At 35.2% G+C, this 27,945-nt stretch overlaps 1 protein-coding gene across 7 annotated transcripts in view; it reads right to left on the bottom strand.

The window, feature by feature from the left end:
• LOC129767184 (phosphatidylinositol 4-kinase beta) overlaps nt 1-27,945 on the bottom strand; it is a 201,576-nt gene that overhangs the window by 23,165 nt on the left and 150,466 nt on the right. The window contains exon 1 of one of the 7 annotated variants that reach the window (XM_055767820.1): nt 12,149-12,170. The exons of 5 other annotated variants lie outside the window; for them this stretch is intronic. Coding sequence is in view for 1 of the 2 variants with exons in the window: in XM_055767819.1 (XP_055623794.1) it covers nt 11,506-11,510 (5 nt within the window). In the remaining variant the exon portion in view is untranslated. One more of the 7 variants, XM_055767819.1, reaches the window with a different exon arrangement.

Here is a 27,945-nt window from a genome sequence, read left to right as displayed (position 1 = left end):
GCTGATGATGGTGATGGGAATCGACTTATCTCCACTATGCAGTGCGCGCACATTTCCGATGAATAATTATCAATCACCAAAGGAGGAGGGTGTTGTCATAGAATATTGTTTTTTTTTTTGTTTCTGAGTATCGTATTTCAAATAACCGCACCAGATGATGCACTTGGGATGACAGATACGATGTGTTACTGACACCTTTAAAAGGCAACATTAGGCGGAGCACAAGATGAAACCATGTGGAAGAGAAGTCTGCAAGGCATCAAATTATGTGTGAGCTATTTTTGAGCACGCACAGTTGATTTATTGCCCGTTGTCTTTGCTTCGTAAGGAGAGAGGGGGCGAATGCGCCTAGAATTTCGTTGACACGCTACAAATGGTCTTGGGCGTGGTTGGTGGAACAAATCTCAGAAGACAGGAGAACGAAAAAGTTGGTGGATCATGGGTCTGAAGCATTTCCGGGTTTTGAATCAAAACAACTTCTTGACAGCCAGTGTAGTGTGTGTGTTACGCCTAATTGAATCTGTCACAAATTGTCTCCAGGCTGCGTCAACTTTGTTTATATAAAGCGTTAGATCTGACTAGTTCAACATTGATCCTGAGGTGCTGGCGTGTTGTGAAATATTTATTGATAAGTTATTTTCATTTCGTTATTATTACAGGGCGGACTCGATTATATATAGTCGACCATTTTTCTTCAACAATTATTTTCAAATCCTATACATAATCGAATCTCAAGAAAACAATTTTTTCATAAATGTAAGAATGTCAAACATTGATAGAAAAATAGCTTTTTTGTGATTCGATTATGTATTGGATTCGAAAATTAACGTTGTAAGTGAAATTGCGATTATATATAATCGAGTCCGACCTGTATTACAAATAAAGTGTCAGTTGTATATAAAAGCTCACGAAATAAAAAAAAGAATAGGAATAGGAATAGGAATAGGAATAGGAATAGGAATAGGAATAGGAATAGGAATAGGAATAGGAATAGGAATAGGAATAGGAATAGGAATAGGAATAGGAATAGGAATAGGAATAGGAATAGGAATAGGAATAGGAATAGGAATAGGAATAGGAATAGGAATGTTGAATGTTTAGGCAAAAATTAGCACGAATTCGTTAAAAATGTCATCTTCATTAGGGCACCAGAAGGCGAAACGGGCACCAGGGATCTATTCTGTCAGATAGATCATCATTGTGATTCCAAATATTGACCATCTGATGAAACAAGTGAAATCACTTCAAAGACTAAATAGATGCATTGCAAAGTAGCTTAGAGAAGAAAAAACAAACAAACATAATTTTCAGGGATGTAAATTTGATGTGACAAAGGGTTTTCAAATTCATTTACGCTCCACTAACTTTATCCTGTAGCGCTACATCGCAACAATGATAAGTAAGACTTTCTGAGTTTTCATTATTGAGCACACCCTCTGAGTGCCATACATATTTTATAGATGTTCAAACATCTGCGAAAAGCATAGCTCATCCATAATCATCAAGAGATTTTGAGTATCATCCGTGAACTAGAGAAGGGATTACCATTGTCTACCGAACGCATGTTCGCTTCCAAAGAAGCATAACATGAGCATAACCTGTGAAGCTAAGAAAGATGGAAGTGGAGATTTCTTTCCTCCGTTCCACCATTGCTGCTGGGAAGGTACCAGATAAAATAACAGAGATGATGATGATGATTCACGTTACGAAGTTCTTTACAGCTGAGCTTCTTATGGCGATGTGCTTTTCTACTGACATCGGGATTTACCAGGCACATGCTCGCAGTTTGTGTTCGTTTCTCTGTCAAAAAAGGTGTACCAGAGATCTCATAATAATCAACAGTATTGTTATAAGAAATTCATCGTTTACGTTAAGATCTCATTATGTTGATACAGTGAAGTCGTATTATGAATTTTTGTTAGTTGTTTTGCGAGTACTGTAATCTTCTTCTTAGTGTGAGACACTGAAAGAGGCATTATCATCTAGACAAAGATCTTCAAATGTACTTTGGGCGGCAATGTCAATTATTCCTGTGATGATATAAATCACTCGGCTTAAAAGTGAACACCACAACGTACTCGATCGGAGGAGCCATTTAAAATCCCAGCGGCTGTAATATTCTCCGAAGATTTCTTCTACTTACTAATTTTAACAGCCTGAGCTATTTGTTATCAATAAGGATATTTTTACTGAAAAAGTCCAGTGGTTGTAATATCCTCCGAAGATTTTTTCTATTTACAAATTTTAACAGCCTGATCTATTTATTATCAATGAGAATACTCATGCGATTCAATATAGGGTACTTCATTCAGGTTCATTAACAGTTTCATTGGATTTTATGTTTTTTATGCCATATTTATTATTGGCATTATTGTATAGTTACAGTTAAATTATGATTGAGATCTTTAATTATAATTCAAATTTAGCGGTAATTTTGCTAGGAATTTTGCGTTTTGACATATTGAGTGTTTATATGACTTAATTTTTCGAGGGACATTGATATTGTTAAAACCCAAGGTTGAATATATATTGTTTCTGAGTACGACACGGAGTCCTCGAATTCGTCTTCAAAAGTTCCCCCAAAAAGTCGATGAACTAAAGAAATTTCAGCTCTAATAGTAGTAGAAAAATCAATAAAAGGAAGGTGATTTAGTTTCAGTTCAGGATGAGAAAAATCTTTGAACATTGAAAAGTAATGAGAAAAAAAGGGATGTTGAGCAACAATAATAAATACAAGATTCAAAAAAAAAAAATCAAAAAAATTCAAAATTCAAAAATTCAAAAATTCAAAATTCAAAATTCAAAATTCAAAATTCAAAATTCAAAATTCAAAATTCAAAATTCAAAATTCAAAATTCAAAATTCAAAATTCAAAATTCAAAATTCAAAATTCAAAATTCAAAATTCAAAATTCAAAATTCAAAATTCAAAATTCAAAATTCAAAATTCAAAATTCAAAATTCAAAATTTTGAATTTTTTCAAAATTCAAAATTCAAAATTCAAAATTCAAAATTCAAAATTCAAAATTCAAAATTCAAAATTCAAAATTCAAAATTCAAAATTCAAAATTCAAAATTCAAAATTCAAAATTCAAAATTCAAAATTCAAAATTCAAAATTCAAAATTCAACATTCAAAATGCAAAATTTCGAAAAATGAGAATGGATATTGCGACAATGAAAATGAAAATGCGAGATGAGGATGGGAGCATGAGTATACGAAAATAAGAATGGGAGAATGAAAATGTGAAAATGAGAATGCTAAAAAGAAGAATGAAAATGTGAATATGAGAATGAAAATGCAAGAAATAGAATGCGAGAATAACAATGCGGTAGAATCAGAGTACGAAAATGGGAATGCGGAAAGGGGAATGAGAATGAGAAAATGAAAATAAGAAGTGCGAATGAGAATGGGGAAATTAGAATTTGAAAATGAGAATGCTAAAAAGGAGAATGAGAATGTGAATATGATAATGAAAATGCGAGAATAATACTGCGAAAATGTGAGAATGCGAGAGAAACAGAATACGAAAAGAGAAAATGAAAATGAGAATGTGAGAATGAGAATGGGGAAATTAGAATTTAAAAATGAGAATGAAAATGAAGAATGAGAAAATGAGCATGTGAAAATGAGAAAGCTAAAAAGGAGAATAAGAATGAAAATGTGAGAAATAGAAAGAATGTGAGAATGAGAATGGGGAAACTAGAATTTGAAAATGAGAGCATGAGGATGTAAAAATGGCAATGCTAAAAATGAGAATGAGAATGTAAATATGAGAATGAAAATGCGAGAAATTCAGAATACGAAAAAGAGAATGAGAATCAGAAAGTGAAAATGAGAACGCGAAAATGAGAATGGGGAAGTTAAAATTTGAACATGAGAATGAAAATGAAGAATGAGAGAATGAGGATGTGAAAATGAGAATGGTAAAAAGAAGAATGAGAAAGTGAATAAGAGAATGAAAATACGAGAAATAGAATGCGAGAATGTGGAAATCATAATTTTAAAATTAGAATGAAAATGAAGAAAGAGAGAATGAGAATGTTAAAATGAGAAAGCTAAAATGGAGAATGGGGATGTGAATATGAGAATGAAAATGCGAGAATAATGATGCGAAAATGTGGAAATGCGAGAGAATCAGAATACCAGAAAGAGAAGATAAAAATGAGAATGTGAGAATGAGAATGGGGAAATTAGAATTCGAAAATGAGAACAAAAATAAAAAATGAGAGATTGAGGATGTGAAAATGGGAATGCACAAAAGGAGAATGAGAATGTGAATATGAGAATGAAACGCGAGAATAGGGAAATTAGAATTTGAAAATGAAGAATGAGAGAATGAGAATGTGAAAATGGGAATGCTGAAAAGGAGAATGAGAATGTGGATATGAGAATCAAAATGCGAGAAACAGAATGCGAGAATAAGACGTCGAAAATGTGAGAATGCGAGAGAATCAGAATACGAAAATTTGAGTGCGAAAAGGAGAATGAGAATGAGAAAATGAAAATAAAAATGAGAGAATGAGAATGTGAGAATGAGAATGCGAGAGAGAATGGAAAAATGGGAATGAAAAAAAAATTAAAGGAGAGGATCAGAATCATCTCTGATGAAAACAATTTGAACCCAAGAAACTTTGAGTCATGAGATCGAAAATGGTGCTGTAAATTCAGTCGATTATCAGTCTCTAATTCATCAATCAAATGGTCAATCATTACGCAAAAATTCCAACGTCAACGTCGGTGGTGCATACATAAAACACTAATTTAATTTGCTCCACACGTACTCTTGGTGCGGTTTCGAACGACGACGACGGAATCATTACGCCATTCTCTACCACCATCGCGCTCGTAATACTTTTGCCAGGCATTCCGGGTCATCCTTTGCCCCATCGCACCCTCTCGACGAACAACTGGATGTGACATATTTCAATCAAATTGCGTTTTTAGTGCCAATGTCAACGCGAGCTTAAGGCACGGAACGGTGGCAGTCCATTTCGTGCGCCCGCTAATTAATTAATTGTGTGCGTCGTCTGCGTAGGGCAGCGGATGTCAGTGAAGCGTTTTTGTTTTTGGAATATTCGAGATTTTTTGTGTGTGTTTCCGATTCCTCATTTGGGGATTCGCAAGTGCAGTTTTTTGTTGTTGCTGTTGTTATAATTTCACTTGTTAACTAGAGCAGTGGGCGGAACGTGAGCTGCATTCAATCGTTATGGGGATTTCCCCGACAGTCCTCGGACAGATTGTTTCTCTCAGAGTATGTGCTGCTTTTCTATCGGTCGAAGAGTTTCGCAACCATTTCGCGAAAGACGAAACGGAGGAAGTGGTAAGACTAATGATAGTGTGGGATGTTACAGTGCTGAAAACTTATTCAATGGTAATTTTATTTTGAATGTAACCCACAAATTTTGGTACGTTATGCAACACCGCGTCGTCGTGTTGGATTGGAATGCAGCTGGATTGGCAGCGCGGTAATATATTTGACCGTTATTCTCTATTGCACCATTGTGCCCGATTTCATGGTTTTGATGGTGAACACGTCTTGTTTCTAATAAATAGTAATTTTCCGCAAAGAGTAACATCGTCATATCTTGCATTGATCTATCGAAAACAATTAAAATTCAATCTTTAGGGATTAGCGAGGTGTGGTTTATAACAAGCTCCATAAATCGAAGAGAACTATCAATAAAGCTATAATTGAAAGTAACACACTATACAGTGCTATAGAAACAGGGACACAACAATCAGTGCTTCTGCAAGATGAAAATTCCTGCCGCATATTATGAAATCAGTCTAAAAAAATCTGGAATCGTTCAAATCTAACCACCCACCCGTCCGCCATATATTGTCTATAGTTTTCATAAAGTTTAATTCATTTCCCAGTTCTTGAAATCTTTGATTTTTTTTTCGTAGTCACAGCTTTTCAAAAATCAAATGAATTTGGATCTTCATTCTCTTCAAAAACAATTTTTTTTTTCTATTTCGCTTAAAAGTAGACATTTGATATGCAATTTACATTTTTCCATAGATAGCTCATTCAAATACCCTTCGTTTGCTGAGAAACGAATGGAGGTGTTCGAAAGTCACAAGTCATTAAAAAAATGTAAGTGCATCGAAGTCATCATAAAAAGTAAAAAAATATATAAATCTTAAAAAAACCAATAAAAACAAGTGTTCCTGAAATTCTGATATTTGATGTGAAAAAGTTAGTGTCTTATCCGACACTTCGAAAACCATAAAAGACAAACGTCTATGAAATTTTTGCCTGAAAGTAGGCTTTTGAGGTGCCATATAAATATTTTTTCATAACTAACAAAATATCTCCATTGATTTCATTGATTTAAAGGTATTTGATCTGGCTTCTCAATTAAGCACCCTAAGAACGAAATAAAAATAAAAATCACTAAAATTAAGAAATTAATATATAAATAATATATATTTTTAAATCATAAGAATAATTGTAATATTTTATGTTATCCTTTCTGAGTTATTTGCTAGGGGAAAATCGGAAGTCCCTGGATCACGCTCGTCAGTCAGCGCGCGATTTGGTCGAGGTTCTCGGGGATTCCAAAAACCGACGAAGCGAGAATATCAGCGGCGCAATTTTTCGTTCAATGAGTAAAGCAGACGCACATAACAGATTGGACAACGCGAAAGTTCCAATTCACATTCCAAATCAAATTGATCTGTCGCTGTTCGAAGAGGGACTCTTTTGAGATATGAGTGTTTAATAATCAATTCACTTTGGAGTGGAAAAAAAGACTAATAAAAGTTCATCGATTTCGGAACTGAAAACGGAATAATGCCTTTTCCAGAAAAAAGAGAAAAAAAATGGAAGCAAAAGAGCGGAGAAACTGTCCTAACTTATCCCGGATGTGCTCATAACGTTTTAAGAAGAAAAAAGGAAAGGAAAGAAGGAAAGAAGGAAAAAAGAAAGTAAGAGAGAAAGAAAAAAAACAAAGGTACAGCGAAAGAAAAACGAAGAAAGAAAGATACATGAAGAATGAAAGACGAAGAAAGAAAGGAAGACGGAAGAAGAAATAAAACAATCAAAGAAAAAAGAAAGAAAGAAATAATGTGAGATGTAAAAAGGAGTAAAAAAGTGAAATTAAAAAGGCGAAGAAAGGGGAACGAGTAGAAAGAATGAACAAATAAAATAAAATTTTATTTATAATTATTTTTAATTATTATTTATTATTTTAATAATTATAAAAACTGCAGTACAGGGAAACTTCGATATAACGTACCCTCAATACAGGTAAACTTCGATATAACTTACATTTCACTTTCAAAATTGTACGTTGTATCGAATTGTAAGTTATATCGAAGCATAATAAAGTACTCACAAACGTAGTCTATAATACATTATTGTGTTGCTGTTTTAGTACAGTTAATGAATAGCTTTAATCAGAAGACGAACCCAGCCTTTCTCATGATGTTTCCCTTCGTACTGTTGAGTAAAGCTTTATTCATTTAGAATCCGGAATCATAAAACCAGCTGTATTTCGGGATTGATTGAAGGTACAAAACTTGTTTTAACATCACAATACAGATAATTTATTGTTCTATCAGAAAAAAAATATTGAAAAAAATTTTCCTTTACACTTTGGAAATGTGTACGTTATATCGAGGTAAAATGTACGTTATATCGAGTGACGTTATATCGAGGGTACGTTCTAACGAGGGTACGTTATATCGAAGTTTCCCTGTATAACGTTACTCGATATAACGTACAAATTATCAAAGTCCGAAGGAATAATTTTTCAATTTTTCGAGTTTTGTTTTTCTGAAAGAACAACAAATTATGTATTTTGGTACTAAAGCTTGTTTTGTATCTTTAACCAATCCCGAAGTACAACTGTTTTGTGATTCCGGATTCTAAATGATTCAAATTTTAATCAACAGTACGAAGGGAAACATCATGAGAAAGGTTGCCTTCGTCTTCTAACTGATTTTATTCATTTACCTTACTCAAACAGCAACACAATAAAGTAATATAAGCTACGTATCTGAGTTCTTTATTATGCTTCGATATAACGTACAATTCGATACAATGTACAATTTTGAAAGTAAAATGTACGTTATATCGAAGTTACCCTGTATACAAAAAAAACGATTACGAAGGAAAACAGAAAAAAAAGAAATATAGTTTTCAAGAGTTTAACAAAGCGAAACAAAATAAAAATAAAAGGGAAAATAAAATTCAACAAAGAAAAAAGAAAGAATCAAGAAATAATAAAAATATGAGGAAAAGAAAGAATAACGAAATAAAGAAAAAAAAGCAGGAATAACAGACAAAAAAAAAGAAAAACCAGAGTAGAACAAAAATAGTAAAACAAAGAAAAACGAAAAAACGGAAAGGATAAATAAAAAGCGGACACCAACGCAACCGAATTCCCGAAATTCAGAAACAAAGGGAAATATACTTCCCTGTTTGTGCGTGAAATTCGATATGAGGAACAGGAAAAAAAAAGAAAAAAAAGAACGGAAGGGAGAACGAGCGGAAGAGAAAAATGATAGAAACGCAAAGCTAAGCTAAGACGAAAAATCAATAAAAACTGCAGCATACAAAAAAACTAATACGAAAGAAAACAGAAATTCAAAAAATTGGTTTACATTTTGCACCCCATATATTCCGGTTAGACGTAGTCAATAAATTAAAAGCAGAAATAACAGACAAAAAAAATTAAAATCAGGGTAAAACAAAAAAAGTAAAACAAAGAAAAACTAAAGGATAAATGAAAAGCGGATACCTACGCAGCCGAAATTTAGAATACATAGAAAAAGAAAGAAAAGGAAATAAAATGAGGAACAGTAAAAAAAAGCGAAGATAAAAAAGATGAACAGAAGAAAGAACAAGCTGAAGAGAAAAAATGATAGAAACACAATAAAAGCAAAGCTGAGAGGAAAAACAAATAAAAACTTCAGTAATTATAAAAACTGCAGCTCACAAAAAGTACGAATTAAAACAGAAAAGAAGAAATGTAGCTTTCAAGGATTTAACGAAGCAAAACATAATTTCCCGATTGAATAAAAGGGAAAATAAAATTGAACAAGGAAAAAAGGAGATAAATAAAGAAATAATAAAAAAAAATTAGAAAAAGGAAGAATAAAGAAATAAAGATGTTCGAATCGAACAAAGAATTTTCCTTGTTAATCGACCTTTAATTTTTCAGCCAATCAAAGCTGTAATTTATTTCATGGTTTTTAACATTTCTATACTATTTTTTCCTTACAATTAGTGTTCCTTTTGATCCTTATTTCCTCTTCCTTCTTTCTTCCTTCCTTTATACTTTATACGTGCGGACCGACAATTTCAAATAATTATTCGTGTGAAACGTTAAATTCCTGTTTGTTGTACCTGTGCCACAAATATGGTTTCAAAGCATGTAAATTTAATTTGAATGTACGCTTACAAGACTTCTATGTGTAATGTCCTGAATTCTATTTCCGTATCTAATTCAGCTCTATAGAAACATTTTCTTTTAATAAATTTCCTAATATCAATAACTTTCCACTTGTGTAGTATTTCTTTATTTTCTTCTTCTGGCAACTCTATCTCTCATTCTCAACCTCTGTTCTATCTCTGTCAACCTTGTTTGCTTTCAAACATATCCACCCTTGTAGTACTTCACATACCGTGTGGTAATAGAATTGCAGTGTTCCCAACAAAAGAAAAAAAGGTAAATAAAAGCAGAAATAACGGACAAAAAAATGAAAATCCAGGGTAGAACAAGAATAATAAAACAAATAAAAATGAAAAAAAACGAAAAAAACCGAAAAGGATAAATAAAAAGCGGACACCAACGCAACCGAATTCCCTAAATTTATAAACAAAGCGAAATATACTTCGCTGTTTGTGTGTGAATTTCGACGAAGAACATCAAAAGGGAAAGAAAGTAAAATGAGGAAAAGTAAAAAAGCCAAAATAAAAAAGACGAACGGAAGAGAGAACAAGCAGAAGAGAAAAAATGATAAAATGATAAAATTTATAAACAAAGCGAAATATACTTCGCTGTTTGTGTGTGAAATTCGACGAAGAACATTTAAAGGAAAAGAAAGTAAAATGAGGAAAAGTAAAAAAGGCAAAAATAAAAAAGACGAACGGAAGAGAGAACAAGCAGAAGAGACAAAATGATAAAAATAAAATAAAAGCAAAACTCAGAGGAAAAACAAATGAAAACTTCAGTATAACAAAATCAATAAGAGAAAGAAAAACGAAAAGAAGGAAATTATATTCCAAGGGGTAAACAAAGCGAAATGCACTTTTCTGCATGAAATTCATTGAACGAAAAAAATGAAATTAAATAAAAAATTTTTTTATTTAATTTCATTTTAAAAGCTAGAAATTTTTTTTTTTTTAAAGCTAGAAAAAAGAGAAACCGTGTTAACAAAAGTATGATATAGAAAAAGGAAAAACAAGAATGACAAAACTTTCATCACTATGTGTGATCAAACTTTCCAGACGATTTCTGTTTTCTTCTTTCCATAACGTTTTGTGAGGGTTCCCATTTCTTCTAATTTTTTGTTTTATTTTGACGGATAAAAATAATCTTTAATCTAGGGACCATAACATTTAGTTTCAAAAGAATGAGCAAATATTTGTCAAAAAGCAAAGAATTTATTCCGTCGTTTTGTTGATTCGAACGCTCTGTATTGGGTGATACACGTTACCTTCTTGAGAATCAAAGAGTTTTTTTTCCCCGAATGAATTGTACACTTGAACGTTTCGTTCACGGGAATTGTGTTTATCTAAGTTTCAGTGTGCCTTCAAAATTGCCATTAACTAGTGCCAATACAGTACCAAGAATATATTGCACTAAACACTTTCCTAAATAGCATCTGTTATTTGTATATTATTTTTCCATAAACTACTTCCATCATCGATCCGTCAGACGAAGTTAGCAAATAGAATTGATGGAAATTGAATAATTTTTCTTCATCAAACCATCAAAACAAAGATATTCGAAGCCGCTAATCACAACGATACTGCTCCACCTTTAGGGACCTTGACACCGAGAGGGTTTTTGTTTATTTCCTACCTTATCGGATGACTAACCGAAAACGATTTTGTAGACTACGCAGCAAAGCAACTGCCACATTTAGTGTGCGTTCATATTTCAGCACGTGATTAATGCTTCCGGTCGACCTTGGTTCTACACTCTCTGACGATTTCCATCCCCGCGCTGCTCTAGCTAGACTGACTGAATCGATTGAAATTTGGCCAGGTGGAAAAGAACAGGAAATTTCCCACCCTCATCAGACGACGGCGGCGGCGGACTATGTTATGCTTTATCTAAGTCAAGGTAGGAGATGGGTGATGGGGTGACGGCGGTCATAAGCCGCCACGATGACTAGCCCAATCGACCGCTAGCAGACACACAAGGTGAGCGGAGGGTTGTTGTAAACAAACCTTGGTTTTCGTGGAAAAAAAAAACAAGTGCGTGTCGGATGCGTCACAGAAGAAAATGATGCCTTTCGGTGCAATTTTGTGATACAAAGTATTACCTCATTAGTTTTGGGTAGGTCAAGGATGATCCGTTTCCAGAACACAACACAAGTAAAACTGTTTTGATTGGGTCGAATAGTTTCTTCACTCCGGAAAGGGGTTACCCCTTTAAAAGAAGACTAACAATTTCGCGCTAATTGAGTGATCGTGGAGAATGCACTTCTCGATATCATCACACAAACAACACCGAAAAAGTTTCGGATTGTATGAGGTCATCATTATTTTTTATTTCGTTGTAAACACTTTTTCTCATTTTCGCTCTGGTTTCATTTCTCTCGTTTTTCGTTGTTTTCGCTTCGAAGGCGAATTTAAAAACCCAAACAATCAACAGACCGTAAATTCGTTCGATATACACCATTCCACAGAAAGAGGCAACGCAAAAGTTTCACTTGCTCAAAATGAAATAAAAAATCGTGTTCGAAGCGCTCTCACATCTCAGACTGCTGCATCGTCGGCATCATCATTACAGCGAAACTCGAATGAAAATGTATCGTTACGTTTCGTTTCTTACAAATCTCTGTTACAGAAACTCGTAGAGACAGAGAGAGAGAGGACACCCTCGTGCTATTATCAAAGGTTTGTTTTTGTCCTATAATGCTTTTCTCCCACACATCACTATTATGGCAACATCACGGTACACACCCGCAGCAGAAGACGACGGACAAAATACGACAAAATTCAATGACAGCCGAAGGTTCACTGACTGACTTGATGGCGTTGGTGGTCCCCGATAGAGAATGGTCGGCGGTGGCGGCGTCGATGCGGCGGTAGCAAACACTACTGAAATACGCCGCGGCACAATACCACTTCATTGTTGATGAATCAATACGAACGAGTGTATATTGTGTATAAACAGTCGAGAGTGGTGTACCGAGACCCGAAGCCGAAAGGAATGCGTTTGTGGAGTAGGGATGTGGATGAAATATATTTTTGATTTATTGAAAACGCTATCAGGCGAAATTATATTCAGTAAATATTTATTTTCTCGAATGTATCGAATGTATGTAATCAGGAAGAAATTCGAATTACTTAGAAAGGATGGTTCTAACTCAACCTCCAACCTCTGGATTACCACCAGAGATCCTTTGAATTTCACTCAATACAAGCGTTTACGTAACAAAGTAACACAGCTGATTCACGTTGCAAAGATGAACTATATTTTATCTCGATTGAATGGATCCAGTTCTAGTAGGGATTTGTGGAAAAAGTTGAAAAATATACAAGTTACAAAGTCTGTCAAAAATAATGATCAGTTTGGATATTCGTGTGATACAATCAACGAAGATTTTGGTTCTAATTTTAATTCGGATAATACTACTTTACCAGTTGCTCCTAGAAATGAAAATGGTTTAAAATTTTCTCATATATCTGAATATGAAGTAATTGCTGCTATAACTTCTATTAAATCCAATGGCATTGGGTTGGATGAAATTCCGCTTAGGTTTATTAAAATGATTTTCCCATTAGTTTCCCAACACATTTGTTTCATAATGAATTTATGCGTAAAATTTTCGAAGTTTCCTCAAACATGGAAATGTGCTAAGATCATACCGATAAAAAAGAAACAAAACATTCTAAACTTGAACAATTTGCGTTCTATTAGCATTCTGTGTAGTTTGTCAAAGGTATTGGAAAAAATTCTTAAAACTCAAATTCATGAGCACATAAACTCTTCTAATTTACTCAGTGAATTTCAATCTGGTTTCCGATCAGGCCATAGTACAACCACAGCTCTTCTCGAAGTACATGATTATATTAGTAGAACAGTTGATAGTGAAGGTGTCACAATTCTTTTACTCGTAGATTTTTCTAAAGCATTTGACCGCGTGTCACATAACAAGTTATTGATAAAATTGCCCGAGCAGTCCTGTTTTTCAAGTAATTCGGTTCGTCTTGTACAATCGTACTTATCTAACAGATCTCAAATTGTTTCGATAAATGAAGAAAAATCTAATTTTGTTAATATAGTATCTGGTGTGCCTCAGGGCTCCATTCTAGGCCCTTTACTATTTTCACTATATATGATCTTACAACTATTTTAAAAGCGTGCCAAATTCATATGTTTGCTGACGATGTCCAAATATATCTACGCTCTACTAATCTGTCTATTGAAGTGATGGTTAACATTCTAAATGATGATTTAAGAAGAGTTCACATTTGGTCTTGTCGAAACCTTCTTCCTGTTAACATTGAGAAAACTAAAGCGATGCTCATGTCTCGAAATCGAAGTCGTTTGCCATTTCCGCATATTCTCCTTGGTCGGAATGTAATCGAATATGTTGACCATTGTACCAATCTTGGTTTTATTATTACATCTGATCTTGATCCTGATAGACATGTATACTTTATGTGTTCAAAAATATACAACGTACTTAAACATCTTTGGCTAACATCTAACATGATGAGAAATGAAGTTAAAATAAATCTTTTCAAATCGCTAGTATTACCTCATTTCTTATATGGCGCAGAGTTTTTACTGAATGCTTCAGTCAGAGCTTTAGATAGATTGCGAATTGCTTTAAATTGTTGTGTCAGGTACGTTTTCAACCTTAATAGATATTCCAGAGTCAGCCACCTTCAAAAGCAATTACTGGGATGTCCATTGAATGAATTTTTGAAGTTGCGTGCATGCTTAATAATTTTTAAGATACTTAACTATTCATCTCCTCGATATCTAAAACAAAAATTGCAAAGTTTCCGAAGTTCTAGAATGAGAAATTTTATAATCCCTCAGTTCAGCATGTCGCATTATGGCAACACTCTGTTTGTCAGGTGCATAACTTATTGGAATCTCCTTCCTAATTTCGTAAAAAACAATTATTAAATCAGTGGATTTCGGCGAGATAGTATGGCTTGGCTTAATGGGGAAAATCAGCAACTATATAAAAAATCTAAAATTAGTAAATAGATAAATTAGAAAAATAGATAATTGATGTGATTAAGGATATGCACTATTGAATTCGAATTAGTAACTGGTTGCAGTAAATTAAAAGGTTCCACCTTACACTGTAATGATTAATAAAATGAAATAAAATAAAATAAAAAATAAATTAACGAGACCATTAAGTACCTAAAATATTCAGTTTTGACGAATTCTTTTTTAAAATTGTATAGTGAAATTCTTTTAGTGTTTTTTGACGTGGGACTAACACAAAACATGCATGAAAAAATGAAAGATTTCGAATGTTTATAATTCGAACATTTCTTAATAGATCGGAAAGATGTTTGCATCAATTGATAAGAAATATTTCTACGCATCTATCACAACAAATAACATGTTTTTTATCATGAGATAAACAATTGAACAACTGTGAAATGTCAAATGTTATCTAAACGCCCTAACTGCCACGTTTTGATTGGTCGGATTTACGGTTTCCCTAACACAAACTTCAAAATCAATGTGCTTGGGGGAATCCGCTTTGCAAATACATGCAAAAGTTCGGGGAACTTTTGTTCCCGCCGAAGTATGTTGCCTAACACAGCCATCAAAACCAACGTGCCTCACATTACATGGCGTTTGTGCATTTTTGACGTAGGACTACGTCTTTCATTTCTATACCGGGGTGTAAAATCAAAGTTTCAACAACAAAAGCGTTACGCCGGAGACCGCGATTTTGAGCGTTAATAGCTACTAAACAACCGAACGAAATAGTATGATAAACACATCATTCGAAAGATAAAATGTCTACGCGTTATATACTTGTTACTTTTTCATCCAAAAACTTGTTTCAATAGCCTTAAAATTACTTCCAAAACAGGCTATTAAAATCACCAATCGGTATATAAGCGAGCGCCGCTCGGAAATCCACTCAGTTATAATTGAACAGCGATTGGAGCATGTTGCCGCTGTTGTGGTGAAGCTAACTTCGTTTATCATGAAAGCGCTGATGAACGGTGTCACCAAGAGCCTGTTTGTGCACCTTAGGCCAGAAGGGAATCCAGGAGGAGAGTGATGCCACAAACGGTTCTGCTTGAGACATCGGAGCAGCCACCACAGACACATACACGTGCGGTACTTTTTTCGTTTGGTTGCCATCCAGCATCGAGAAGATTCCGGAAAGATGTTATCGTTGCTGAAAATTAATCTACCAGTTCCCCTGGGAATTGAAAAAAATTCAAGCGGAAGAGTTTATTTTAATGTTTTCTATCCATATAACACTGCAACCAATTACATTCGGTTTTGTGATTTTTCAATAAAGTGATTATCGAGTTAGCATTAACCACTGGTGGGCTTCGAGTATCGAGGAGAATCTGGAAAGATGTTATCGCTGCTGAAAAATAATTCCCAGCTCCCAGTTCCCCTGGGAATTGAAAAAAAAAACATTCAAGCGAAAGAGTTTATTTTAATGTTTTCTAACCATATAACACTGCGACCAAATACATTTGGTTTTGTGATTTGTCAACCAAGTGCAATGAACAGGTGGTTTTCGAGTTAACTTTAACCACCGTTGGGCTCCGAGTATCGAGGAGAATCTGGAAAGATGTTATCGTTGCTGAAAAATAATCTGCCAGTTCCCTTGGCATTGAAAATTACATTCAAGCGAAAGAGTTTATTATGTTTTCTATCCATATAATACTGCGACCAAATACATTAAGTTTGGTGATTTTTCAATCATGTGCGATCAACGTAAGACCACGTCTTTCGGCAGGTGCAATAGGTGCAATGAATCATAAGAAAAAATTCCCGTTCTACACGCACTGGCAAACGATGTTTACTCAACAATTTCTCAAACGAGAAATGGGTGTTGTGAGAATTAATGAGCGAACACAAAAATTATGTAGACTGATTTGATGCAACAGATATTTTGTCTATTGGAAATGGAATACAAACCATATCACAATAAAAGCAATGTATTATGTGTATTATACAACTTTCGTGTGGTTGCTTCTTTTGCTGAATATTGTGCCTCCAATGTAACGATCTCGTTTTCGAAGTCCCCCAAATATTCATTTATTCATTCATTCAGAATTGACTCAGATGCAACTAAAAACAAATGATCACTAAATCAACGACAGTCCTACGTCACCCTTGCGGTTATACAACAGATATAACCCGCTTCCTGTTTTTTTACTTACACAGTAAATATTCTGAATTCAATTGAATTCGAAAATTGTTTCATTCAATCAATAATTCAAACAAATGATTACTATGCCAACGATAGTCCTACATCTACCTTGCGGTTATATCACAGTTATAACCTACTCTTTTTTTAACAATTGATGTGGTTCATGAGCGTAATGAGAGAAATGAAGATCTTTCATTATCCAACCAATCAAAAATTTGTACATGGATTGCAATATACTTACTATTTAGTAAGCTTAGTTAGCTTACTTTTTTCCGGTATAATAAAACAGGGAACGATTACGAACTACAAGTTATGAAACATTTGAAATGATTATGAAGTCATTGAATTGTGATAAAGTGCAGTAAACTGAGCTACAATTACAATACTTCAAGGTCAACCAATGGAAGATACCTGAAGTACATCTCTGGTTGTTTAAATCGAAGTATAACAAGTGTCATAGCGAATATGTCGTACTAAATAATTCGCATTAGTGTTATCACTGTGTAAAGAATATAAAAACGGAAAGAAATGTGAGTAAGAAGAGTTCCGCAGTTCTGAGGCTTGAAACAATTAGGATCTGGAATCACTGCTCATTTTATAGCAACGGTCGAAGTAGGCGTATCTGAAATCTGTTGCTAATTGTTTGCAAAACCTGTATTTTTTGACGGTGAAGACATCACGCTGATCGGTTTTATTTTGAAAAAAGTTTTGCAGCATGGAAGCCGATAGAAGAAATTTGATTTTGTGCACCCACATTAAAAATCCGGCGTTGTCAGGCACTAAAATCTCGAATTCGCTGAAAGTGGTTAATTCGATTGTATATGATGTGCTGAAGTTGTTCGGGGGCGTGCAACTGTGATTCAGATAGAAGCGACGCGTGAACGAGTGAACTACCTGATCAATCAACAATGATTTGTGTGTTTTCTATCGTTTCCATCGGCTTCGTTCACTTGGAACCACAAATGTCATTTTTACGCAAGACGACATTAGTAGTAGCGCATACATACATAGCTGATTGCGTTTGCCCTGTGACTTGAAGATGCACAAAAGTGTTTGAAAGACAGCGGGTTCAGATTAAAGGTTTACTGTAAAGCCATTACTGCTAATTTCATAGTGCCGTGTTGTGTGGTCCAGTCAAGTGTACCCATCGGATAACATTCTTCGCGATGGAGAAATTTCATCCAAACAGAAAAGAAAATAAGGATATTCGGGATAATATGAACATTACAAATAAATTACCTTCGAAAATTTCTCATCCATGTGGAATAAGAAAAAAAAAATCTTCTTAGATTGTCTACCTGTCCTATGTACAGTTCGAACAGGCGGACGAGACGCCACGCCAAATGTCATCTCGTTTATTTGTTCACAAACTACAGTTGTTTAAGTGTGACTACCTGGGCATTCGTATAGAAAGTGGAAAAAAGGAATATCGTAATTTGATCAAATATTGTTTTTTGATGGAAAAGACTCCTGAACAAACAATGCAATGGTTGACAAAATATTATTCCACTTCTGTTGAGAATTTAAAATGGGACGTACAAGCACCGCAGATGCACCTCGCTGTGGAAGGCCAAAATAGGCTACGAATCCAGAAATCGTAAAACAAGTACGTCGACTCGTTTTGAACGATCGTAAAGTGAAGCTACGCGAGTTAAAACAACGAGTGGGATACATTCTGCATGACATTTCGGACACGAAAAAGCTAACCGCGCGATGGGTGTCGCGTTTGCTGATCGTCGACCAAGAACAGCGGCGCATTGATGATTCAGCATCCGGTTGGGCGTTGTCGAAACGTAATCGAGCTGTCTTCGTTCGACGTTTTGTGACAATGGATGAAACGTGGATCCATTACCACACTCCTGAGTCCAATAGGCAGTCTGCAGAGTGGCACTATGGCATATTTCGAAGACTTAGACGTTTCGTACTACAGAAAGGGAATCGAAATGTGGAAATTCGCTATACCAAGTGTATTGACTTTTCAGTCCATGCAGTAAAATGGCCGTTGAGGTTAACAGAGAGTACGAACTTTAATAGAGGATATCCGAAGAAAAGTACGAACATTCATCAAAACTGTAACGGAATAATTTATTTCCGTATTTTTCTCTGAAAAGAACAAAGTAGTTCAAAAGTTTTGATTTATTGAGAAAAATTGCGATAGCAAAACTACCACTTTCCACGAAAATCGGAGCACCACTATATCGGGTTGGCAAGGAATGGCTGTATTTATAGATTTTCGTGATTTCAGTGGGTTGCTTTCAAAGCTTTGCTTTAAAATGGGTGTGTTATATTTTTTGAGATATTGAAACAAGTTTTTGGATCAATAAGCAAAAAACATCACTCGTAGACCTTTAATCTTTCGGATGAAGTAATTGTCACACCACTTCATTCAGCCGGCAAAGAAGTATGACCGCCCATAGCCTTACACCCCAAACGTGTCGTTCTTGTTTTCGAAGTTTTAAACTTATACGTAATCCTGACTAATACGTAGTTAAAACTTATACGTAATACAATATACAATTATAATTGTATATTGCAGTGTAATTAAAACAGATAGGAATAGGCTGCGAAAGAACAAATCGTAGAACAGTTAGGGAGCTTCAATTTGATGATTTGATTGTTTCTAAAGTGTATCATGTATTATTGAGAGATTTTTTTTAATATAATTTTTTAATTTTGCAAATAAGCTCGCATTAACTTAGCATACTTTGCTACATACAAGACCCACGTCCGGAAAGGATACAGATTTCATGCCTTCCGTTATACGCATTGAAAACACTTTCCATACATAGTTATAAGATCGAAATTCAGCAAAACGCTCTTGGTGATATTAAGTTGGCCCCAAAAGAGGCTTGCGAAAAGTGGCTGTCTGAGTTTTTTGCAAATAAGGAAGGGGGGTTTTATAAGGGGGGGATAATGAAGTTGCCTTCTAAATGGCAACAAGTTTGCGAACAAAACGGCGCATATTTGACTTAAATTGGATAATTTAAAGTATGTTAAATAAAGCGTCAAATTTCAATCAGAAATACGACATTTCTTTTTCCCCGACCCTATATATATATTATACACATTCTTTACTAATTTGGGACGGTAGTTTTTGTTATTTTGAAGCTTGTTTAATGTTATAAAGCAGAATGTCAAAACATGTGCTAAAAATTAATTTTGGGTGTACGAGAGATTTACGACAAAACTACCCAAACAATAGATCTTTTTTAGGGCCAACAAAAATTTCTACTAAAGAGTTAATAATTACATTTCGTTTGTTTCTGAGATAATATTCGAAATGATCAACAGACGAATTGACTTAAATAAATTCGAGACAATGTTTTCCTGACTTAGATACCTTACAGTTTCTTAAAAACAAAATATTATTTTTCCCAAAAAAAAAGAGCCACAGGTAATTGATCCAAGGTCTCTTTGTTAGATCGATTGATACAAAAACATGTATAAAAAAGATCGATAAAGATCAGCGTTTTTCTCTAACCGAGAGGATCAATGAATGACCACCCCTAACGCCGCAGCGAAGAGTTTCCCTTCAAAGGCTAGCTCCTATCAACGAACAATTTTGCGCGCGCGTTTTGCAATACGGCTGTAGTAGAATAGAGCACATCTACGAACACCCACAACATAGGTTGTGAAACCTTGCGCGTACGCAAAGACTATTAGCGTTGCAATGGAATGGATATTCAAGCAAAGTACAGAGTGTACAAATGTATACTCTGTGTATGTAATGGAATCAGTTCTGTTCCGCCCTGTTGCTGCCGAAGCAAATGGACCAAAGAATTGATTGGATTCCGCCGTCGAATTGTGAATACTCTACTTTTTATGAAGATATATGAGGTTGTAGCTTATGACAAGAAAATTCATTGTGCTCATCGAGTGCGAACTAGATAGCTCAAACCATTAAGCATCTTTGTATTGCAATTTATTTACGAAGCTATCTAAAGCCGTCGATCTGCAAAAAAAAAATGCAAAATTCATCATCGTCAGATAAATTGATGATTGGACCGTTATTTTGCAAGCAAATTTAACGTGCAAAAACATGGGCTTATGCATTATTTACTACCCGGCGCTCAAAGTTCGCCTTCGATAGAGAGGTGCCATTGGGGCAGTGACGCTGTTATTATCTCGCAAATATTTGTGAAGGTTAGATTACAACAAATTGGAGTGTTTTATCAGCTGTTGACATTGTATGTCGCGTGCATTTGCACCTTGGCTGTTCAAAACCTCCAGCTAGAAGCAAACAGCAGAAATAACTCATCAGTCATGAATGTTATTTGGTTCGTAAACGGTGACTTTACGATACAGTTTATAGTCGATTACTAACACCCAATTTTTTTTACCGCATAACGCATTGTCAATAAGGCCATCGACACCCGATGTTTTGTGTACAACTTTGTGTGGGGGAAGAGCTTATTTAAATATCGGAGCACCAATCCAGAGCCAACAGCACACACATTCTAAAGGTACTTGATCCATGATCGATGACCGTGAAGATCCAACACCACGAATTGTGTGATGGAATGGAGACGACATCAATATGAAAAAAAAATAAGAACTGTTAAAAACCTATTTTGTGACACCGTAACTCGTAACGAACGAAACGAATGTACAGTTTCTAAGTTCTGTGTTATGAATGCAACTTCCGGGAAGTTCTGAATGTGCCGAGTTAGAGTGCATAGCGGATGAGGTTTCAATTAGCATAGTATTCAGCCGGTCGTTACTTGTGTGCAACTTGACGCTTGAACGAGTAAGCGAAGATAGTAAATGCATGCGTAATGATGAGTCTCCAACCATCATGTATCGAATGAGTAATTTAGTTTCTTTGGGGGAGTCTTGAGACTGAATTGATCTAAAATGCTCTGACCCTTGTCTTTTTGTAATTTATATAGAAGAAGGTATTGATCGATATTCCAAATTTATTTATTATTTTACTCCATTCAACGAAGTCAAAATCGTTGAAATATATTGAATGTGTTTAAAAACGAGTTGCGCACCTGAATGGCTTTAATATTCTAAGGGAATCCTACTTAAGAGTAACGAGAGTTCGAAACACATTTTTGAATACAAATCCACGCTTTTTCGATGAAAATTTAAATTTTAGCTCCATAACATTTGCTTCATATCATTTCAGATATGTACGTGCCTAGCACCTAATCATGTAAAACCACAACAAGAACAACACAACAAGTATCTTAGAAGTTCAAACTTTGCCTGCGAGTGACACTTCCGAACGAAACATTACCGAAGTCGTTTGCATTATATACAGCGAATCCTTGACGCAACACGCGCGCTAGCGCAACATAACCCCCTTCTCCAAGGGGAGCAGGCAGGATAGGTGGTTACGACATGACGACTATTCCTGATGATGTGCAAATATTGAACCTTCCTTCCTCCTAGTCACTCGCGCGGCATTCACCGATTTGTAAATAAATATACAGTGATACAAACTCGAATTCGTACGTCACCATGAAGACCATTTTTCCCATCTTTTAAGAGTCGAAAACAAGCTTTCGGAACATTTTATTCAAATGAAAAAAAAATAGAAGTGGCTTATATCTGTGATATTACACAGTAAAAATAATACCCCCTTCCCAACAATTGGAAACGACGATCGATTGCGGCATTAACAAATAATTTTATAACGCTGCTCCATCAATATGATTTCTTTGATATGGTGCAATATTCACTACACCATATCAAATATTTCGTATTTTTCACTGTACCCATCGGTTTCGAATTATCATCGATACCTTGATTTTCGCTAAATGTTTCTCTCAGTTGGGCTGCAGAAACGAAATGGAATTGGGACCCGAATCAGAATTTTTAACGCTTAAAGATTGAATGAATTCCTACTTGGAATTATTCAGCAATGTCTGGCATTGGCGCTCAGGCATGTGAGCGCGACCTTTCGCATCTTCTATCGCAATACAATTGATTGGATTTCCGAGTGTGCGCTAGCTTGTATACGGATTTGTGTGATTTCAATAGCCTGTTTTCTAGGCAAAAATGAAGCTATTGAAACATGTTTTCGGGTCAATAATTAACAATCATATAACTCCTGGAGGTTTTGTCTTTCAAATAAAATGATTGTTATACCCAGGGTTGCCAACTATAATTTGAGAAAATCAGGAAAAATGAAAACAAATCTCAGGAAGCAATCAGGCTAGCTCATATTGAGTTGTCCGAACCGTCCGAAATTTTTGGGAAAATAAAAGCATAATTACATTTAATTTAATTAATTTTATTTGCACAGTTTTGGTGCACATTCGTTCGTCATCTTTCACGCAGCTTAAAAATTCTATCCTCACAGAATATGTTTCTTCCTCGTGGAAAACTTTTCAAGGTATTTTTATACTGGCCATAGAGTTGAAGTTTTTTTCCGTTGAGGAGAGAATTTTGCTGTTACACCATTAATGGATATACCGTGAACTCAAACAACGAACTTAGATAGTTATCAGGTATGCTATAAAGGTCCTCGCGTTAGTATTAGTAAATAGTGAGCAAAATAGCGTTTGGGAGGAATTCTAAACAAAATTTCAGTTCACTTTGTCTCCGATTTCAATTTTGTGAAAAAGATACAGAAAATCGGGTTTATATCAACTAAATTCACAAATTTGTCAGAGTTTCTGAACACAACACTGCACGCTAGTTTATGTGTGTAAGTAATTTTCGTTTACGATACAAAAAAATATAGAACACCTGTAGTATATGTCAAACCACGTTGAACTCAAACATCGATACATACATACGGGATACATGAGAGAGCAAAACGAATTCATTTTGGAGGGAGTCACTTCAGTATGCATTGAAGTCCGTCTGACAGAGAAGAATGAAATGAGATAGTCGAGTCGTAGAGTGAGATAGCAACTAAACGCCCGAATGACTGTTGAGTCATGTTGACGGAGAAACCGCTGGAAGAAGCCGAAACTCTTTTCCATTTGAATACAAAGGCGAATTTCTTCGTTGTCCGTTGACTATCCTCAGTTTAATATGACTTTGCCGAGCCCTGCGAACGAGTTTGAGTCATTTTTTATGCAATCACACATACATTCGACATTTTTAAGAGAAATAAAAACCATTATTCTGAAAACAGATAGCAAACATTTCCACTCTCATATGACACTATGACTTCGAAAACTTCGAATTCGAGTTTGTATCACTGTATACGAGAAATGATTCATATCCACACCGCCGTTGAAAACATAATAAGGCCGCTGCTGTCAATGGCAGCGTGATGGACGACAATGACGGCGGAAAGCTTCGGTGCTGATCGTGAGATTTCCCCACTCTCGGTCAGTCTGTACCTTCCCCCCTTCTTCTGTCTAGATGATGATGATGATGTTCATAGCGGGGGATAAAAACTATCTCGTCTGGAAGTGACACTTGTTTCTATCGCCGATCGACGCGACGCACTCCAAATAACGTTTACATTTTTCCTAGAACACAACACTGACGTACGACGGGGATAATTGAATTAAATCAATCGATACTTTCGTTTGTGTCACCTTTTGTTGTGCTCCCTCTCGATATGATTGCATTCAAGGCAACATGCAAATAGAATTTTTCGGTTGGTCTCGAGTAGCCTCTTGGTAGGTTCCAGGCGAACAGACGAGAAGTGGAACGTGAACGTGATACCTACTATTTTTAACTTCCCCCGTGTGTAAGGCCTTCCCTGTGTCAACACGTGTGTAAGTCGGTTATTTATAAGATACGGGATGCGTTTACAGAACAACAAGATATGCACAACCTTCAAGAAGCAATTAATCATGGATGCTCTGCCATAAAACTATCAACGCGTTGGAGGAAAAGAGCACGAGCTGTGAAAAACGAGGGTCAATTTTCAAGTGATCTTGTTCCTTTGATGTTTTTGTTTCTGAAGTGGCTACTACTACGATTAAATTTACAACTGGATTGTAGAGAGAAAGAGAGAGAGAGAGAGAGAACTGTTTAGTTATGTGTAATCCTAACGAAAACCTAGGAAGTCATTACCTAATTGTTTTGCCGTAAGACTATGTCTTTCAGTAATGATGCCTAATCATGAAACAGGGAACGTTTTAATGAAATCGAAAAGAGCGAATGCAACGTTCGTTCTACAGGCAGTGTGGATAGAGAAAATATTGCTTTTAAGCTCCACCCGTGTTCAATTTATTGAGTATGAACAAGCCTTTCGCGAATTCACAGGATTCACAGGATTCACGATTCATCAGTCATTCAGTTAGCGACCAGATTCCAGCGAGTTTTGTTTCCTAAATTGGCCTTTTTCAATGCTAGAGGCGAATGAACTGTGAAATATTAAAGCCTCATAATTCATACCATAATCATCAGTCTTGCTCCAGCAGTCTCTCTCAATACTTATGACAGACACAGCTGTTTTTCTCGATACAATGGAAGATTGATAGATAAATATCGCACACAGTGATGCAATTTGTTTCGGTGGAGGTTCGCGACAATTTCATGGCGTCTGATGAAGAATGCTTCTGTATTTTTGCATCACATCATTTCTGCCCCTGTAAGTTTAAAATGTTGAAACACGATAGCGTTACGTTTGGGCGATAATACCTTTTTGCCGCAAGAACGAAGTGGACTGTGCATCATATTTGAAATATGAAAAGTGCATGAGTGATGTTTATTATTTATTGAGATAAGAACTTTTTTTCATAGCTTTTCTTAGCACAAATTGTATAAATATGCTTGAAAGTTCATCGAAGTCAAGGTTTGTCAGCGATTTATGCATGTCATCAGATGTTAATGCAAACTGAGTGTGCTTCGTGTACAAGAACGCGAGAACAAGAATGAATCATGAATCACTTATCTTCAACTGGTTCTACAAAACCACGCAATCCCATTGGTCCTTTTCAGGGACTTGAGAGTTATTTTTAAAAAATCGATGCATTCTAAAATAGTATCCGAAGTAATTCAAAAGCGAATTTATTGTTATATTTTTTGCTGGAAGAGAGCTTCTGTGAACTTAGGAAAGCGTGTTCGGATTTATTGGTGTAATGATTGATTTTTTTTTTAATAATAAAGGATTTCTTAGGCTCTCTGACTTTCTCAGTTCATTCACCGCTAGCCTTAATAAAGACCAATTTAGAAAACGAAACTTAACTAAACACTATTTGTAAAGCCGCTGCCATCTGGGCGCTAGCAGAATGACTGATGGATCGTGAACGACTTGTGTGATTTTTCCGAATTAATCAATTAATTTTCGTGAATTTGAACATTCTCTCCGGGTTCAAAGTGGCGTAAAGTTGCAGTGCATTTCAAGCCGGATGTGAAGATGTTTTACAGCGGTGAGAGCTGCGTTCTTCAGTGAAAAACTGGAAGCATTTTTCCCGCAACGGTTGCTTTTGGCAACACCCTATTCGACTCGGATTTTTTGGTGCAGTACAGGGTGTTTTTTGGAGCATTGTATTTGGGAGTCATGGTAGTGGAATTTCAATAAGAGATACTGAAAAACTATTGTTATGTTCAGTATGTTCAGTGTTGGAGTATCGCTCTAGACAGTGAGCAATCAACAGTGCATTCTGAGATTTAAGTACATTTTTTTAATAAGTACTGAGTACATCATAATTTGAAAATCTGCTCAACTTGGCGTCTTATTGCTCCGCGAAACGTTCGCTACCAAATGTTTTCACTAAAGAGTTTCATTTCTGAATTCATAATTTCGATGACCTACGTTAACAATGCGGTCGTGTTTTGGATACCACCCTTCTTAATTTTTTTGCGGCCTCGACACTCTGATTAACACTTGTTTTTTGGCCCTTTTGAAATAAAGGTTGAGTACCGCTGAATAAAATTGTTTGTGAAACATGCGATGTTTCAAATAGAAAAACTTCTTCCAGTGAAGCAATTTCTGAAAATTTTCTTGCGCTTCGAAAATTACCCAATGACGAGTCTATCAACTTCATACAGTTGAGTTTTCATCGTATTTTTTATTTCTATAAATATTGCTCTTAATAGTTGAATGACGTATGACCCGCATGGGACTGTAATCGAAACGAAAAGCTCGCTACATAATTGTTATTTATATATTTCACAAAGGCCAGAATCTAAATCTGCAATCTGTTTGTCATTCAGGACGACGAATCCAAATTCTGAATGTGGATTTTGAGCCTAAAATCTATCGAATCTAAATCTAAGAGTTTGGAATCTGGGATCGGAATCAGAATTTCGAATCTTAACGCGAGAATTCGCATTTGGTTTTTGAATCTGGAATCTAAATCTGTAATATATATCTGTGATATGAACCTGAATCATAATTTGGAATCTCAACGTGGGATTTGAAGCTGGAGGCATAATCCAAATTTTTAATTTGTAATCGAATTTGTCATTTCAATCTGTAATCTAGTCCGTAATCTGAAATTGGTATCTTTATTCTGAATCTGTATATCGAAACTATGATCCAAATCCAGAAACTGAATCTGAATCTGGAATCTGAATCATAATTTAGGATATCAACGAGAGATTTGAAGCTGGAATCTGGTTCCAAATATTCGGAATCTAGAATTTGTAATATGGATCTAAATCAGAACTTGGATTCTAGACATGAGATTTTTAGCTGGAATCTGAAACCAAATTCTCAATCTGAAATTTGAATTTTGAATCCAACGTGGGATTTGAAGCTGGGGGCATAATCTGTAATCTAAATTGGTAATCTGAATTTGGAATCCTTATTTTGAATGTGTGTTTTTAATCTATAACCTGAATCTATAATCTGAATCCAGAAACTGAGACTGGAATCTGAATCATAATTTGGATCCTCAAGGAGGGATTTAAAGCTGGATTCTGAATCCAAGTTCGAAATCTAGGTTTTCTGGAATTTGTAATATGAACCTGAATCAGAATTCGGATTCTCAATCTGAAATCTGAATCTGGAATCAGAATTTGGAATCTTAATCAGAAAACTGAATCTGAAATCTGGAATCTCAACGTGAGATTTGACGTTGGAAACAGAATATAAATTCTGACTCTAAAATCTGTATCTTCAAATAGAATCTGTTATTCAAATCTGAAATCACAATTCACAAGAATCCGTGATTTGGAATACGAATATAAATCAGAAGTTTGACATGAAATACGAGTCTAGTATTCTCATATGAAATCTGATTCTGGAATCCTAATTTGGCTCTAGAGTATAAAATCAGAAATTGTAAAATTTATATGAATATTAATTAGTCAGGAGTTTGATGTGAAATCTGGCTGATTTCGAAATCCTTGTTCCGATCTTAAATATATAATTTGAATCAAGAATCTTAATGAAGAATTTGAATCCGTGATCAAAGTTCGGAATCAGAATTCGAAATCTGAATTCTGCAATCTGAATCCGAATATGAGTCTGAAATCAGAGTCCAAAATGTTATAGTGAAATCAGTT

Source organism: Toxorhynchites rutilus, chromosome 2, assembly GCF_029784135.1.
Source record: "Toxorhynchites rutilus septentrionalis strain SRP chromosome 2, ASM2978413v1, whole genome shotgun sequence".
Taxonomy (NCBI): domain Eukaryota; kingdom Metazoa; phylum Arthropoda; class Insecta; order Diptera; family Culicidae; genus Toxorhynchites; species Toxorhynchites rutilus.
This window is presented reverse-complemented; position numbering and strand designations above follow the sequence as displayed.